The 16884-nt window shown below is 46.3% G+C and overlaps 1 protein-coding gene across 1 annotated transcript in view; it reads right to left on the bottom strand.

The window, feature by feature from the left end:
• The window catches only part of UNC80 (unc-80 subunit of NALCN channel complex), a 2521865-nt gene that overhangs the window by 1121055 nt on the left and 1383926 nt on the right, over positions 1–16884 (bottom strand). Inside the window, exon 39 of the mRNA XM_086955549.1 lies at positions 8848–9031. Coding sequence (XP_086811675.1) covers positions 8848–9031 — 184 coding nt within the window. The remainder of the gene's footprint in view (positions 1–8847; positions 9032–16884) is intronic.

The following is a 16884-nucleotide window of genomic DNA, read 5'->3' as shown; positions in this document are numbered from 1 at the left end:
AAAGTTGTTAAAAAGTTCAGTCAAAAAGTGACTGGAGGTACTGCTTTCTCAGGACCTGCGCTGGCTGACGCCGAAAAAGAAAGAATTTATGTCAGCGAGTGAGGGCGGTGTCTAAGTAGCTGCCGCTACGTCATCGCTGCGACCACAACACCAACGACGGTCGCAGAGCCCACCGACACCACCTTTCGACGCGCAGAGGTACTGCTGCCCAAAAAACTTTCGGGCTCTAGTCTGATGCCTGGGGGTAATTCTAAGGTAAGGAATCGATAACTAACGCGCTTCCTTCAGATTGTTTTTTGTGTGGTCAAGGTAGAATGACAACTTTTTTTGGGGTCCACGTAGCAGAGTCTCTCCTCTTATTCAGAGGGATGAGGAGGAGCAAAGAAGGTAGGCAGGATGATGTTCTGGCCTATATGGAAAGGAGTCACAAAGAGACACATGCTCCGAGGACCAATTTGTCTGCATAACAGGAGGTATAGGGTTGGTGTGCAGAGAGCGGTTGAAGTTCGCTGACTCTTCTGGCTGATGTTGTGGCCACTAAATTAGGCCGTTTTGATGGTCAACAGCCAAAGAGGACAATTATCTAGATGCTCAAATGGAGCGCACATGAGAAAAGTAAGGACCCGGGTGAGGTCCCACTGAGGCATAATAAAGGATTTAGGTGGAAACGTGTTATACACCTTTAAGGAACCTACCCACAATTAGTGACTTGAAGAGAGAAGGTTGGCCCCGCAACCGCAATAACACCGAGATGGCACATAAATAAACCTTATTTGTGTTCAAAGCAGAGCCCTATTTGTCCAAAGACAGTGCACACAAGAAAACTTGTGATAAAGGTGAAGACAGGGGGGTCAACATAGTGAGAGGCACATCATGATACAAACGTTTCTCAACTGTAGGCATATACTTCTTGGTGAAGGTACGCCTTGCTACCAGAATATCTTCACACACTTCTGGGGAAAGGTCGAAGTCTGTCAACCTTTGCTGCTTAATCTCAACATATGGAGGTGTAGAGTGCGCAGGTTCAGAAGCAGACCCAACCTTGTTGCTGCACCAGAATATCCTCCTGAAGCTGCAGCCTGATTGGAGGATCCATGGCCATGCTCAAGAGTTCGGGATACCAGACTTTCCATGCCTAATCCAGAGCCACAATAATGACGTGGGCCCGGTCATTCCTGATCTTTTTGAGAACATTGAGCAGGAGTGGTAGGGGCAGAAAGGCATATAGGAGCCAAAGCACAACTCGAGACAAAAAGCATCTCTGAGCGACAGCCGCCTTGGAAACTCCAGCGTGCAGAACTTCTGACACTGCTCGTTCTCAGCAGTGGCCAACTAACCAAGGCTCTCTGCAATGCTGAAAAAGACTTTGGACCTCCTACGGGTGTAGACGCCAACTCTTCGGCTGCATTTATATACCCTGGCATTCCGAAAGCCTTCCAGGTGTTGAACCAGCAAAGAAATGCGCTGACATTCCAGAAATGTTCAGAGATGCAGTACCTCTTGACAGAGCATCCATGACCCCACCCCACCCTGTATGTTGCAGTACCACAAAGTGGTGTTATCCGCAAACACCTGTAACAGCTTTCCCTTTATCGAAGGAAGAAAGGCTTTTAATGCCAATTATAGGACTAATGGTGAGGCACTGTGCATTCAGTCCAGGTAACTCTAAGTGATAATGTTTAGGTCCCTGAAAACAAGAGCTCTCAAGGGGTAGCTGTGGAGAGAGGCTAAGGCTTATTTGGGAGGGGTGTAAAGGAAGTGCATGTACCACTATAGTCAGTCAGGAAAATGTTCACACAAGATAGAACCACACCACTTGATTATACAATTACTTTGTATTTTTTAGTATACACTAACTTGGTATATCTCCGGCCCGGAGATATCAATCACACAAGAAATGCATAGGAAAACACAGAGGGCACAACCAGGAGGCCAAATCTTGTACTAAAATAGTGGAATGTGAGGCAAGTACCAAAACGGAATTGGTACCCAAGGATGGAGTGCCCCAGGGCAAACAGTGAACCACTCAAGATGAGTAGCCATGGACCGATGGCGCGGGGGTGCAGAGTGGTTACACCAGGTAAAACGTCCATTGGATAACACAGGGTAAGTTGCGGTTGTAATTTTACAACTCTAGGAGCCTTCCGAAGGACTCCAAAGGAACCACTTGGATAAAGGAAGGTTGGAGAGTCACCCCACCCTTGGATACCCCAGGAACCAGGATAACTACACCAGGGAGCTCTGGTGCATAGGGGTGAAGTGGAGTAGGAACACCCGTAGACGCCAATGGAGGATCGTGGACGATCCGCAGGTACAGCTTCTTGTGGACCAGTCTGGTGGAACCAGGATGAGGAATCCAGACAAGAAGAACCGGAAAGCAGAGCAGACAGAGTCCAAGCCACCCAGGAGTGACTAGGAGACACAATAGCACAATACCATTCCTGGTAGGAGGTTCTTGCTGTAGCACGGTGAGGATGGAGCAGCAGCTGTCTCATGCAGGTCGACACGTGCAGGAAGGTCAGTGGCCGCTAGCACCACCAACAAGCCTTGGCAAACGCAAACCACGGTGTGTTGCAGACCAGTAAGGTCTGTGGGACTAACCCAGCTCGAGTAAGTCAGAGTCGGCCCTCAGCAGGAGAACCAGCAGGAATCAATGGAGCCCCCTCAAGGACCCTCTGGCAGCGGATGTATGTCAGTACAACGCGATCTTTTAGATCGCGGTACTTTACAACGCGGTTATTACAACACAAGTCGTTACAACGACTTGCGTTGGAGGGCGCGGATTGAGGAATATTATAATTTTATATTCCAACACCAGTCCACGTAACATTAGGGAAGGCGTTGAAATAAAAAATTACAATATTCCTTAACCAACAGCGCCATCCAGCGCAAGTCGTAGTAACGGCTTGCGTTGTAATGGTAGCGTGGTAAAGGTCGTGCGGTGTAAACACCGCGTTGTAAATGACGTTTACCCAGGCAGCAGGCACAAAGAGTTACAGGGAAGCCTCAACAGCACACAGGAGGTGAAGGCCGACAATGCCGAGGATGCAGGCAGGATGTCGTTCTTAGAGCTGTGCAGTGCTTGAGGCTGGGGTTTCTTGGAGCTTGAAGATCTTTCCTGAAGACAACCAACAAGCCTTGGTAACGGCTAAAAGAAACGGTGCACATCGGCTCACATCGGCTGAAGAGAGATTACAGTCGACCAAGTAGCAATGAAGACTGGTCAGGCCTCTAAAGAACCAAGAAACCACCACCTGTGTTGCAGAGCAAGGCAATGTCCGTGGGACAACAGGATCAGCAAACCGGTCCTGACATAGAGATACCTGTGGATGCAGGGTAGTGACTTCTTCACTCCAAGGCAGATTCCTTCTGGCTGGAATGCGTCTGAGTACTTGGTAACTCAGATGATGCATGGCCACAGAGTTGCAGAACTTTAAAAAAAAGCAGGAATGAAGTTGCAGCAGGTATACTCCCACCAGTGCTGTCTTTTTGTAGGTCCTGGCTTGAAGAACAGCAAATTTCCAGTGTCCACCAACAGATACGTCTTTGGACAGTCTTCAAATGATAAGCAGTCGGAACTAGAAGATGTTGTGGGGATGTGTGAGAAGTTGGCCTGATATGTAGTGCTCACTATTCTAGTGATCACTATGTATCATTCCAAACGACCCTTATTGATGATTGGTTGTAAGTCAACCGTTAGACCAGCTATCCTAGTAGCATGGACAAGAGCAGTCTTTAGGCTAAACTCTAGAGGGTGTGTTAAGCCAGCTGTTATACCATCACATATACCCCTTGATAACCAAGTGAAAGGACACCACACAAGTTGTTATGAAAATAAAGTATATTTATTTAGAACACAACAGCCCTGGTCTCTTTATGAGGACAGGGCGCTAAGCACAATACAAAGCTCTTAAGAAAATACTGAAAGTCGCACAATTTACACAAATGCCCGAGGGGCACGAAAAACCATATACTCTAAAAGTGGAATGCGAAATTACTAGTAGGTAAGTACTACTCTAATAGACTTTAGGATCGCTAGGACTGAGCCTTCAGATTACTAGCAGGAGGCCTAGGGAGATCGGGTGCAGAGTGTGCACTCTCACGCGGGATGCGGGACAAAGTCTATGGTTGCTAGATTTCGTAAAGTTAGTGTTATCGGACGAATCCGACTAGGTAGAGCTGAAACGAAAAAGGATCTGGACACTTAGATAGTTAAGCTATGCTAGAGCACCGAAATGCTCAGGTTACCTAGCCCAGGGGCTGTGGATGCATAGGTCTGAAAAGATGTCGGGAATCCTCGTTGCAGTCTATGGAGCCTGAAAGAGGGGCACCAGGATGGCACCGGGCGAAGTCACCTCGACCAGGTGAGTGGGCGACGCTGGGCTCTGCAGTCTCACGGACCAGGAGGCGGTTGTCGGGGACGAGGATGGAGGTGCGAGCTGTCCCACGATGGTATCTGCTGTCGACGTCGCTGGACCCAGGATTGGGGCAACAAGTCTTGGCAAATGCAAGCCCACGCGGTGGACTCAAAATGGCGTCTGGAGTGGACCAGGAGGGTCCGGGGTGCTCCTCTGTTGGAGGGGAGCAAGGGCCAGTCTGGAGCAACCAGACCAGCGGTGTTGTCGTCGTGGTGCGTCGTCAAGAGGGCTACAAGCCAGCAGGCCAGTAGCCGGACAACGCGGTGAGCAGCAAAGAGCAGAAGGGCCCCACGCAGATCTCGTGGATGCTGGGGGGCTGGACTTCGGTGCTGGAGCTGCTCAGGGTTAGGGCTTCTCACACCCCAAAGCACTCACTCGAGGATCCCTCGGCGGTCGTGCTGGATAAGCGTCGTGCAGTTCTGAAGATGGCCGGTCCCTCGAGGTCTCGTCACACCCACGGATCTCAGCTATGCTGACGATGTAGGTAGAGGTCAGAGGTGCCAGGGAAGCCGGGTCTCGTCGTGCTGGTCGGTCGGATTCCTGAGGAAGGACGTGCAGCAAACCGCAGTGTTCTTAGTTGGTGCCCGCAGATGCAGGGTGACTACTCCTTAGTCACAAGGGAGAAATCTTAGGAAGAAGTCTTGAGTTCCTTTCGTAGAAAGTAGTTTCAGGATTCAAAGATGATCTAATTTGGAAGGGTCCCCGCTCCTACCTTTATTCTAAGAAAAGGGGCTGGTACGCGACTAGGTCCTGCCCATGGGTGGGACCAGGAAGGGGGGTGGTTACACCCCTCTCCCATGCCGGACTTTCCCCAGCTCAGTGGCTGGTGTGCCCCTGGAACTGGTTCAAACTGGCAGATGCACAGTGAGCACCGGGGTGCCACTTGCAGTCACCTTCCTATTCAGCACTGCCTACCTAGGATACACAAAACCCTGTCTGGGTCGGTGCTAGCACCGCCCCGACAGGAAACCCTTTGTCCAAGCTCTCCTCCCTGGAAGGACTCCCAGCAGCAGGAGGTCAGACTTGTGTCTGTGGTGGCAGCATCCATTTTGTGATGCTGAGGCTCGAGTTAACTTTAACCGGGGTTCACAGTTACATACATGTCGTGTCCCTCTAGAAGGGTGGAATGCTAACCCCGTCGCTAGAATTGGCGAGGGGTTAGTATTCCAACTCGTATGAAACCTTACTCGACATGTTTTGATAAAGCGATACCAGAGTTGGTATATAACCGCGAGGATTATAATGCACTTAAGAGTATATGGTATGCGTTATCATGGAACAGCTATTAGGACTTGGTTCCGCAAGCTGCAAACGGGCTCAGCTCATGCCAGATCACCATCTCACATGATTCCAAGCACTCTGCCTTCAGGATTGTTAAGGCCTGCCATAGGAGTGACTAATAGGAATCTATGTGTCCATTTTAGGGTTAGATATAGGTACACTATATCTACAGCAAAGGGCGATTACACCACCTTGCCCCAGCTGTCGTGCAGCCAGTTGTGTCAGATTTAGATGGCCAGCCAGGGGTGGCATAATACATGCTGCAGCCCCTGGTAGGCCCTGGGTACACCTATGCCCTGAGTTACAGGGTCTGATAAGATGGCCCAGTACCAAATGGATATGTACCTAAGGTACATGGAATCCATTTTACAGAGAGAGCAGTAGGCCTGGGGTCCTGATTGGCAGGGACCCAGGCCAACTATGTCAAAAACCAGCTAAAACACAGGCAAAAAAAATTGGGGGCAACCATAGTCAGGGGCTACCTTCCTACAGGATGAACCTAAGGACCCACCCTCAGGGGAGCCCTTAAGTAACCCTAAAAAGGGGAAGGACCTCTTTGATGGTGACCCACGTATCAGAGGGTGTCAGGAACGCTACTCAGCTGTCCTAGCCAGTCAGATGCTCCCAGGGGCCAAGATTAAACATGACAGAATCAAGTGGCCACATCGAGAAGCTCTAGGCACCTCCCTAGGGAGGAGCTGGTTAGAGAGGGTGGTCACATCCCTCTCCTTCATTGTGGTTTCATGCCAGAGCCGGAGCTCTTGAACTGGGCGAAACTGGTTTATGCATGGAGAGCACCAAACGTGCACTTCAATACAGTCTGGTGAGGCTTGGAAGTGCCCACACCCTACTTCATTCTAAAGGAGAGGTGGTCACACCTCTCCTTTGCAGGACATTCTTTGTTCAGATTCCCTTACCCGAGTTAAGCTCATCAGCAAGGTGGGCAGAACACTGTCTAGGGTTGGCTGCGCAAGCTGGCAGGCAGATCTTGTTAAGGCGACATAGATAGGTATTGAGGGGTTCTCTAAGGAGAGCACCAGGTTGAATGCGGGATGAAGAGGCTTGAACCACCAAACTCTCCAGGCTGGGGGGCTGTTACGGATACTGAGATTCATAGGAGCGAGGCAATGGCGGAGGACAATCGTTCTATTTACAGGAGACCCTGTGCAGGGCTTATCCAAGGATCTAAGTAGGAGGTCTGTAAGGCCTTCATTAAATGGGAGTAAAAGTTCCCAGGGGGAAACTCCCGGCTGAAGCACCTCCATCATAACATTAGTTTTGACTGCTACTAAGGGCACGTTAAGGTCCAGGACCTGAGCTGCATTGCGCACCACCACAGGAAAAGAGGCTCCCTCCTCAATAGCCACAGTAGGAGGTGATCTTGGGCCAGTGTCAGGTGAAGTGCCTAACCTACAGCCTCACCCAATTTCTCATACCAGTTGTCCACCTGAACTGATTCTTCTCCGTAAGGGTCCATAGACCCATCCCAAATGTCTCCCTCTCCATGCGTATCCATTAAATAAGGCACTGGCTCTGCTCCAGGGTGCTGGACATGGCATCAGACAATGCCCATTGAGCTCCGTGTCGGAGTCCTGTATGACAATGGGGATAGTGCTGCACAGGAGTGGCTTCAGGGGCATTGGCACTGGAGCAGGGGCTGAGTAGGGTTACGGTCTTGATGACGGCTTCACTCAGTATCCACCAAGAGATCCTTGGGACCTGAATGGTGCTGACAGTGAACCACCGACGTGGTCCCAGTAGGGGCCCCTCTGGCATCCGTGGGGCCTGAAGGTGCTCCAGAGGGGCCAGGTTACCCAAAACAGAAGCGCATGGCCTCATAAAACTCTTTTAACTGGGCGAGGGGTTGCCCTGGCTCCTGGAAAATTAGAGAAGGGCAGTGCGGACCCAGGTTCACACCCGCCAACTTGCAGGGCCTAGAGTGGTGATGCTCCCTTTCTTGTCGGATGACTTCGACGGAAGCAGGGAATTCAGAGAGTGTTTGGATTTCTTGGACTTCTTTTGCTTGTGGGACTTCCCCTAAGACTGCAAATGCAATGATGAATGCTGAGTAGGGCTCTGAGAATGGTTCTGGTACCTCCAATGCGAACAGGACCTCGAGAGTTGCAGAGCCAACCGACTTTGGGGAGCAAGTAGCTTGAGGGAGCACTACCTTAACGACTTCAGGGGCATGGAGTAGCAGTCCTCACATGCCTTGGAGTTTTGTCCTAGCTCCAGCCACCACAAACACACCACGTGCGGGCCTGTCACAGACCTATGCGGGAAACAACCTTTACAACGCAGTCATCACATCACACTACATTTATAACACAGTCATTACATCGCAACATCCTTTACAACACATGCCACTACAATGCAGCCTTTACATTGCATGCTACTACAAAGCATGACACTACAACGCATGTCACTACAACGCAGGCATTACATTGCATGTCATTACAACGCATACCATTACAACGCATTTTACCCCCTACACTATCCAACACTTACCCTACAGTTGCACCCCCTGGAGTTAGAATAGTAATTTCTACCCCTATACTATCCAGCACTTACCGTAAATGCAATGTAATGGTATGTGTTGTAATGGTATGCGTTGTAAAGGTATAATGTGATGTAATGGAATGCGTTGTAAATGTAGTTTAAACAAATGTGTTATAATGGTATGCAATGTAAATGTATGCGTTGTTAGGGATGTTGCAGGGTAAAAACTGTGTTGTAAAGGCATGCGTTGTAAATGCATGCATTGTAACGTCATACATTCACATATGCAGGTGACAGAATCCAAATGGTTTCAACCAGCAGGTGACATCCATGAAACTAGAAGATGAAATCTCAAAAACACCAACAAAAATTTGAAAAAGTTCACTCAAAAAGTGATTGAGGGGTAGCTCAATCTGGATCAGTGCTATCTGGTGCGGAAAGAAAAGAACTGACATTAGTGCGCCAAGGTGGCGCCTACATAGATACCGTGAAATTCACCTCTGGGGTGGCCAATGCAGAACAGAACAATGCCATCTACTGGCGTGCAGGGGTACTGTTTAAAAATATTCCGGAACCAGTCTGACACCTGCAGATATTCAAAGATAAGGAATCTGCGTCTAGAAGTCTCTATCAGGTAGAAATATCTTACCTGGCATAGAGGCAGTAACCAGTAGCTTCACTTCACACTGTTCCTTTTTCATGGTCTGCTTGAGGTCCTTGAAGAAAAGACCTTCAACGTAGCCCACAACCTCCCAAAGGAATGTAAGAGTGGCTGAAATTGCATCCATTCCCCATTCGCATGGGGTACGTACGAAGTACATGATCAAACCAACCTGAAAAGCACAAAATAAAAAGGATGTCTTTCAGTTAAAGTGGAGGTAAGAATACAGAGTGGCCAGGCAAAAGAAACATTTCTTATTGTATTCTGGCCTTAACCAAATGCACTAATCATTTTCTCTTAGCCATTGCTTTTAAAAACAATTTAACTTGGCAAACCAAAGCTGAAGGATGGTGACATTATAAGTATTACACTACTTATTCGGGCCACATTATTAGCATTTATTACTTTTCGGAGCTACATCCATTTTCAGAATCATCTGATTTATATTAAAATGTTTCTAATATGTTTTGCAACAAATTAGCAATTGATATTTGATGCATGTAGTTTCACAATACAGATTCCACTTTTATGCTTCGTTTCTGCACTTGTAATATGTATTTTATGAGAAGGAGTAAGGCACAAAGGATTTGAGAATTTTGTAGAACGATGATGGTGTGACCATGTATTATAAGGAATAAAATACCACCTTCCTTACATAAAAAATGTTTTGCAAATCACCTCAGAGTCCCATAACCTTATAAAGGAACTCAGCCTTCTACCTTGTTCCTGGATATGGTCACAGAACCAGAACTCCTCGATGACTTGCTTTATCGTTACAATGTACAGCTTGTGGTACTTTAGCCCAAATATAATGCATTGGTCTTTAAAGAGTATGTTGAGGCTACCTGGGTATGTGGGAATGGAGTTCAAGGAGGCATGAGGTACTGGCCAAAGGAAGCCCCTAGTCTGTGATTGTGGGCTTCAGACACACCTAAAGATATGTAGATTAGTGAAAGAAAACAAACTTGCCTAGAGCTCCCTCTGTAATAACCATTCAGCAATGACTTTGGTCATTTGTGTCTAACTGACAGTAGAAGCCAAAAGTAAAAGCTAATTAAACAACTCTAAGTACCGCAGATTACCCCCCCCCCTTCAAATCTGATTCTGAATCACACGGTTGAGTTTTTCTAAGCATGTCATAGCTGCTATTAGCATATAATAAATGTACTGGGTGTGATTTTTTTTTTTTTTTTTTTGGAAAACCTTTATTGGTGATTCAAAGTACACCGCTATTCAGCCGTACATCCCGGAGGCTAGGCAGCATTATAAAAGCAACGTAAAGGTGTGCACAAAACAGTAAAAGGAGCAGTCAGGTTTAATTTTATAATATGAACGTGAACCTAAAGAACAAGGTAGGGACTGGAAAGGAACAAGAGGAAGAAAGGAAGAGGGGGAAGGGAGGGAAAAGGGAAAAAGATGGCAAGGCAAAAGAGAATGGAATAGCGGTAAAGCACATATCCAGGGGGACGAGTGGGAACTTCAGCACCTTGAAATAAACACATCAAAAAGAGCATACATTTGTGGGGGGAGAAAGAAACAGGATTATATCACGTGAAGCTTGGGCGGATGGAATAGCTAAGGTGAGAGACGAACCTCCAGCCGGACTACCTCAGGGAGCACACAAATATTGCCTCTATATGCATTCCATGCCCCCCAGACCATCCCCCACATCCTGGGCTTACCCCGAGCTAAGTAGACAGTCTTTTCACGGAGCGTGCACCAGTCCATGTTGGTTTTCCAAAGACTCACAGAGGGGGGGGTCGGAGCACCCCATTTCTGAGCAATATCCCTCTTGGCCACCATGTTCCCTAGCGTGACCCAGCGGGTTTGAGCATTGTTGTAATCATTCGGACCCCACACATTCAACAAGCAGGGCCTAGCTTCCGCAGGCAAATCAACACCAGTCACATCACGCATAACCGCATGCACCCGTTCCCAATAGGAGGCAATGACCTGGCACTCCCAAATGGTATGCATAAAGGTGGCCAGCGCACCACATCCTCTCCTACAAAGGCCATCCTGGGAAAGCCCCATATGAATCAACCTGGAGCCAGTGATGTAAACCCTGTGAAGCACTTTTAGCTGAACCAAGCGCAGCCTGGCTGAAATTGCTACTTCCTTGGGGGAGGATACCGCACACTGCCAGTCCTCATCATCCATCTCAATCCCATCACTCACCCACTGATCTCGCACTTTCATCAACAGGTCCGTCCGGACATTGCTTAGTTTTTTGTAAGTCAGGGAGATGGCGCTGTCCGGCATATGGCCGTCTAGCACCCTGTCCTCAAGCGGGGATGACTCGGGAACTTTTTCACCAACCGGCAGGGTGGACGTAAGGGCATGCCTCAACTGCGCATATCTAAAATATTCCGTGGCACCCAGTTGGAATTCAGCCTGTAGAGCATCAAACGATTTAATTTCCCCTCTGGCCATCACATCCGCCACCTTGGAAATGCCGATGAGATCCCACCGATCAAACCCTTTTGAGTGCCACAACCTACCCTGCAAGTCAGAATCGTAAAGGGGAGTTGCCATGGTGAGCCTACCCCTCCACCCCAGTGCCTTCGTAACAGCCCTCCATAGATTCACAGCGGTCCTGGTGGGGCCAGTCAATTTTCGGTCCAGAGATCTAGAGTACAACTCTCTGTAGTACATCCCATCGTTCATGAGCCAGCAATCCATGGCGGACCCCGGACTTACCGCTGGTCCGTAACTGGGCGTGATTTTAAATTAACTAACTGTACAACAATGCAATATTCCAAATGTTAAAAATGTTCACAGCTGCCAAACGAACTCACGTCACGTGACACATTCCACTAGTTCTGGCTTTTCAACTACTTAAAATTGCATTTTGGGGCTTGAGGTTTCACTTTACCATTGTCAGTATGGGCTCAAAACTCCAGTAAGCAAAGATCTGTAATGAACCCAGAATAGGCAGAAGGTGTTACTCATAACATTGGGCTATTTCATAATTTAAATACTACAATGAAGGTCAGTTTTTTGTCCAATATTATTTGGACATCTCCTGACATTCCTCACAGATTGTGGCTCTTTTGCACCAACATATTTTTCACAAGTGGGATTAATGGTAAAAATAAAAGTTACATAGGACATGTTTTTTGGACTAGTCTTTTAAACATTTCTTTCTTCTCTATGATCATGTGTGAAACATTTAGCATACTTGCTATATTTTATAAGGTATATTTCTATTGTGATAAATTAAAGATCACTATTGCATATAGGGTTTTTTGTATATGTGTTAGAGAAGGAGTCCTCATTCACCAATAAAAGTCTTTATGTTGCTTGAAATATTTGATATTTTATATAATAATTGTGAGATTAAATGTTTTTGCCTCCATACAACCAAATGCTACAGAGAGGCGACGGGGCAGAGCTCTGTATTAAACAATGTACAAACATTAGAATACTTGCTTGCTTCACAAAATACATATCAGCAAGGACACAAATTAAAAAATAATCTACAAAACACACATACTAATACTGATTATCAAGACCTCCACGTTGCCTTTTATACTAATCATCCCGCTCTCCTTAGCCCTTGTGGTCCCTTTACCTGAATTAGAGTCATTTGGGCTGCAGTATCTCTACATTTCAAAACATAGGAAGAGTGAAATTGTGGAACAAAAGTTCTAGATTAAAAACCTGGCTGTTCTCCAATATATAGACCACGCTGTACCCCTCTGGTTGACGTTTTGTCCGCAGCGCCGGGACACCCCCGTTGGGGGTAGCCGCGCGCTTTATAAACTTCAAAAATAAGAATAGATTTGAATCTGTGAGCATCTTAAGTCAATAAATGATTTGTCTCGAGCAAAGCAGTATTAAGGATTAAGGCTCAGTGTTTCCAGCATCTCAAAGAATGCTTTACACTTAATTAGAGGGTTCATAGCCTGGACATTAAGGGAGAGCATTTCAAGGCGCATTCAAGGTGTTTCCTATAAAAGGCACTAATGTATGTAGAAGAATCAATTTAACATTTGGATAAACCAAGGTGCTCACGCTAGAGATAAAATAAAGCCATATCCATGTCAAACCTCATACCAGTTTTGATTAAACCTATTTATACAAAATTGCATTGTACAAAATCATATTCACTTTAAAATGTATTGCAATTGGTTTATCGCGATCTCAATGATCAATTTAAAAACATAATTATACAATATACAGGCTAAAAACAAACTATTCATTTTAACACTGCAGTGGACCTAATCTTCTTTAGCCAAAAACACCTGGGCGCGTTCATGGAACTGCATGGATGTGGCCTTCCTGACGGCCACATTCTCCGCATCCAGCCCGGAACTTGACGGGTTATCATCTCTCGGACAAGCGGAGTCCATCAATGGATGGCTGCGGGCAGGTTGTGACTTAGTTGCTCCGCTTAAGCGGATTTCATCCAGGCGCTCCAAAGACGCCAATCGCTGGTTCAATGAGGATTTGAAGACTCAAAAACTCAATGTCCGCCGGGCGGAGCGCCTCTGGCGGCGAGACTACTGCCCTATTTCTAGAAACCACTATATCACTCTTTCGTCCCAAAACAAAAAAGCTATTTTGGCAACCAAGAAGGCTTACTTCTCGACCAAAATTCAGACGGCCGAAAATCGGCCCAGATAAATCTTTGCCATCGTGCACGATCTTGCATATTCTGACAGGGCAACACTCAAACCCTCTCCCTCACAGCTTCTCTGCGATTCTCTCAATTCATTTTTTCTCGATAAAATTTGTGCTATCAAAGCCAACATTCCCCTCCTCTTCCTTTATTAGTCCTCAATGTCCTCCATCTGTTGCTCGCCTTGACTCCATCCCACCTCTCACGGAAGATTCCTTTCTCTCTCTTCTTCCTTTGGTCAAGTCGGGCTCCCCGTTGGATCCCTGCCCAGCCCACATCCTGAAACAGATCTACTCTGCCTGTGTTTTGCCACCCCTCACCTTTCTCAATAGCTCACTCTCACAGGGCATTGTCATTCCTTCACTTAAATCGGCCGTCAACTTACCTATCTTAAAAAAACCTGGCACAGACCCTTCGGTTCCTGTAAACTACCGTCCAATTTCACTTTTGCCCTTTTTGGCTAAGGTACTAGAACGCCATGTAACAAGAACACTGAGCACCTTTGTGGAGAAGAATGGGGTCCTGGCCCCTAGGCAGGCTGGGTTTCGCCCCGCACACTCCATGGAGTCCGTGGTTTTATCGGTCCTTGATAACCTCAGAGAAGGTATGGACACTAGTCATCCCCAGGCCCTGGTCCTCCTCGATCTCTCCGCCGCGTTTGACATGGTTGATCATGCCATCTTACTTTCCCGTGTCAGAGCGGCGGGAATCGAGGGTTCGGCCTTGGTCTGGCTGTCCTCCGTCGTGCGGGACCGCACCCAAGCAGTCCGGTTGGGTGATTACTCAGTGGACTTCCAGGCAGTACAATGCGGGGTACCCCAGGGATCCTCCCTTTCCCCCCTGTTATTCAACCTATACATTGCCCCTCTTATTTTTGCCCTTCAACAACTGGAGGTCTCCATGTATAATTACGCGGACGACCTCCAGCTTATCTTCTCCCTTTCCTCCTCCCCCGAGTCAATATCTAATTTTCATTCTGTTATGATCTTTATCCAGGACTGGATGAATCACAACCGCAAAACGGAGTTGATGTTGACAGGTGGTTGCTCCAGTCCTTGGTCCTCTCTTTTCTGGCCCCCTGCCTTAGGTTCCCCTCCCATTCCATCTTCCTCTGTTAAAACCCTTGGTTTCAAACTTAATGACCAACTTTGCCTTCACTCCCAAGTCAGTTCGGTGGTGCCTTCATCCTTTCTTTCCTTGCGTACTATCCGCAGAGTCTCCCGGTTTTTCTCCCCATCTGCTCTCAAACTCATAGTCCTGGCAATGGTCACATCCCGCCTGGACTATGGTAATGCCCTCTATTATGGCATGCCTGCGTACATCCTGAGACGTCTTCAGCTGGTCCAGAACCAGGCTGCCCGCCTGGTTTTCAATTTATCCAAATCTTATCATGTCACGCCCCTACTCAAATCCCTACATTGGCTTCCTATACAGCAACGAGCTCAGTTTAAACTGGGCGGTATCATCTTCAATGCCCGGTCTGGTTCAGCCCCCGCCTTCATCACCTCTGAAATTCATTCTTATGCTCCCTCTAGGGAGCTACGCTCATCTACCCAACAACTGCTTGTAGTCCCCCACTACAAACGGAAAAAATGGGGAGGTTCCAAATTCTCCACTCTTGCTCCCGCATTTTGGAACTCCCTCCTAGCTCACCTGAGATCATGCACTCAATATTCACTCTTTCGCAAGGAACTTAAAACTTTCCTGTTCACCCAAGCCTTTGCTTCCTAAAACCTCCCCCGGTGTCCCAGCCCTTCTGTCCCTCATGGATATGTAGTATTGCGCCATGAAACCGCTCGGTGTACGTGCGCTCTAGAAATATTTTAAACTCAAACTCAAACTCAAACTCAAACTCTTCCATGAATTAAAAATCATTAATCACGCAGGAAATGTTTAGATTGAATGTACCATACCATTAGTTTAAGTTTGGAATTAGAGAAAATTGATACAATCATATAATAACTAAAGGCATTTTTACAATTATGCAGCCTCTTACTAACAAACAATGGCATTAAAAACCTTTTCTGTACCCCCAATAACACAGAGCATATACCTAAAATGTTCCAGTGGCTTCCTTTGGTAGTCATAAAACCTATCCTTCTGTTCCAAAATATAATAAATATTCTTCCCACTATTGGTAAACTGTATAGAATGGAATCAGATGAAATCTCATTCTGACATGTGCGTTTAGTGGTCAGTAGAGGGAACATATTCAAATATTCTTTACCCACTTTAAAAAGAATGCTAAACTAGCCATGTGTGTTTCAAAAATATTAAGGGCTGTCAGTAAATATATTGCCAAAAAATAGCAGGCAATTTCTGTGTCAGGTAATTTAATTTCCTTTTAGTTTAACTGCTTTAACAAGCCTTACAGTTCATTCTTAAATTTACACCATAATTTAACAAATTTGAGATTGTACGTTCCTGAGTTAAGATATTGAACTCAAATTGGATATGTACTAGTATTGTTGAATCGGAAAGTCCAAACAATACTCTAAACGTATAACACAATTCAGTTCCAACCGATCCTGGCAGGAAGGGGTTGTAGACCAAATGCCAGAGTTGAGATTTGTTTTGTACTTCTAAATTGGTAAAAGCGGGGGACCTGACAACTTTCTAAGTAGTCTTAAAAATGCAGAGGTGAAACAGTCTGGCACTTGATTAAAATGTTTTGAGGTGTTTATGATGCCTACCTATTTCTTCTAACTAAATCACCTGGTATGGTCACAAAGAAACCTTTCCAAATGTATAAGTACCCAACGTTTTCCGCCTTACTGCTAAAAATATTTACTTATGTTTTTTCTGTTACTTTCCATGTCATTTGTCCAACAATAGTCACTAAAAACTGACAGTAATCTTTAAAATCCAATCACCATCCTGTACAATAGGACATTGTCATAAGTATGTTGGAGAATATGTAGTGATAACCCTTCAATCTTGGTGAGAAAAGTCCTTGTATTTTTGAACATGCAAACCAAGTCAGCAATATAAGGATTAAAAAGAAGGGAGCGAGCATGAATCCCTGCGTTAGGCCTACGTTTAAGAATACTTTTAATGATATCATATGCTCTGTTCCAAAGTGAATGCAACCCATGTGTTAATGTATACTAGCAGTATTGATGTAATTAGAACCAGAGGAACAGCTAATTTAGATAGCTTTGTCCACAGACAAGTACTATTAACTTCGCCAAATTTGGTCTTGAAATTGATGAATGCAGAATTTTGCTGTGGAACATGCTTTGATTCCACAGTGCAATTGGAAACCAGTGTGATAATAGCAGAGGATGATCTTATCCTTGACCCACAGCTCTACGTCCTGGAGCATTTTCCTTCATTACCAAAAAGAGTGATGAGCCTGTAGCTCTTTGGAGAGTGAAGTGGTCCCTCCTTATGTACTGGAT

This window comes from Lissotriton vulgaris, chromosome 2_1, assembly GCF_964263255.1.
Source record: "Lissotriton vulgaris chromosome 2_1, aLisVul1.2, whole genome shotgun sequence".
Classification (NCBI taxonomy): Eukaryota; Metazoa; Chordata; class Amphibia; order Caudata; family Salamandridae; genus Lissotriton; species Lissotriton vulgaris.
This window is presented reverse-complemented; position numbering and strand designations above follow the sequence as displayed.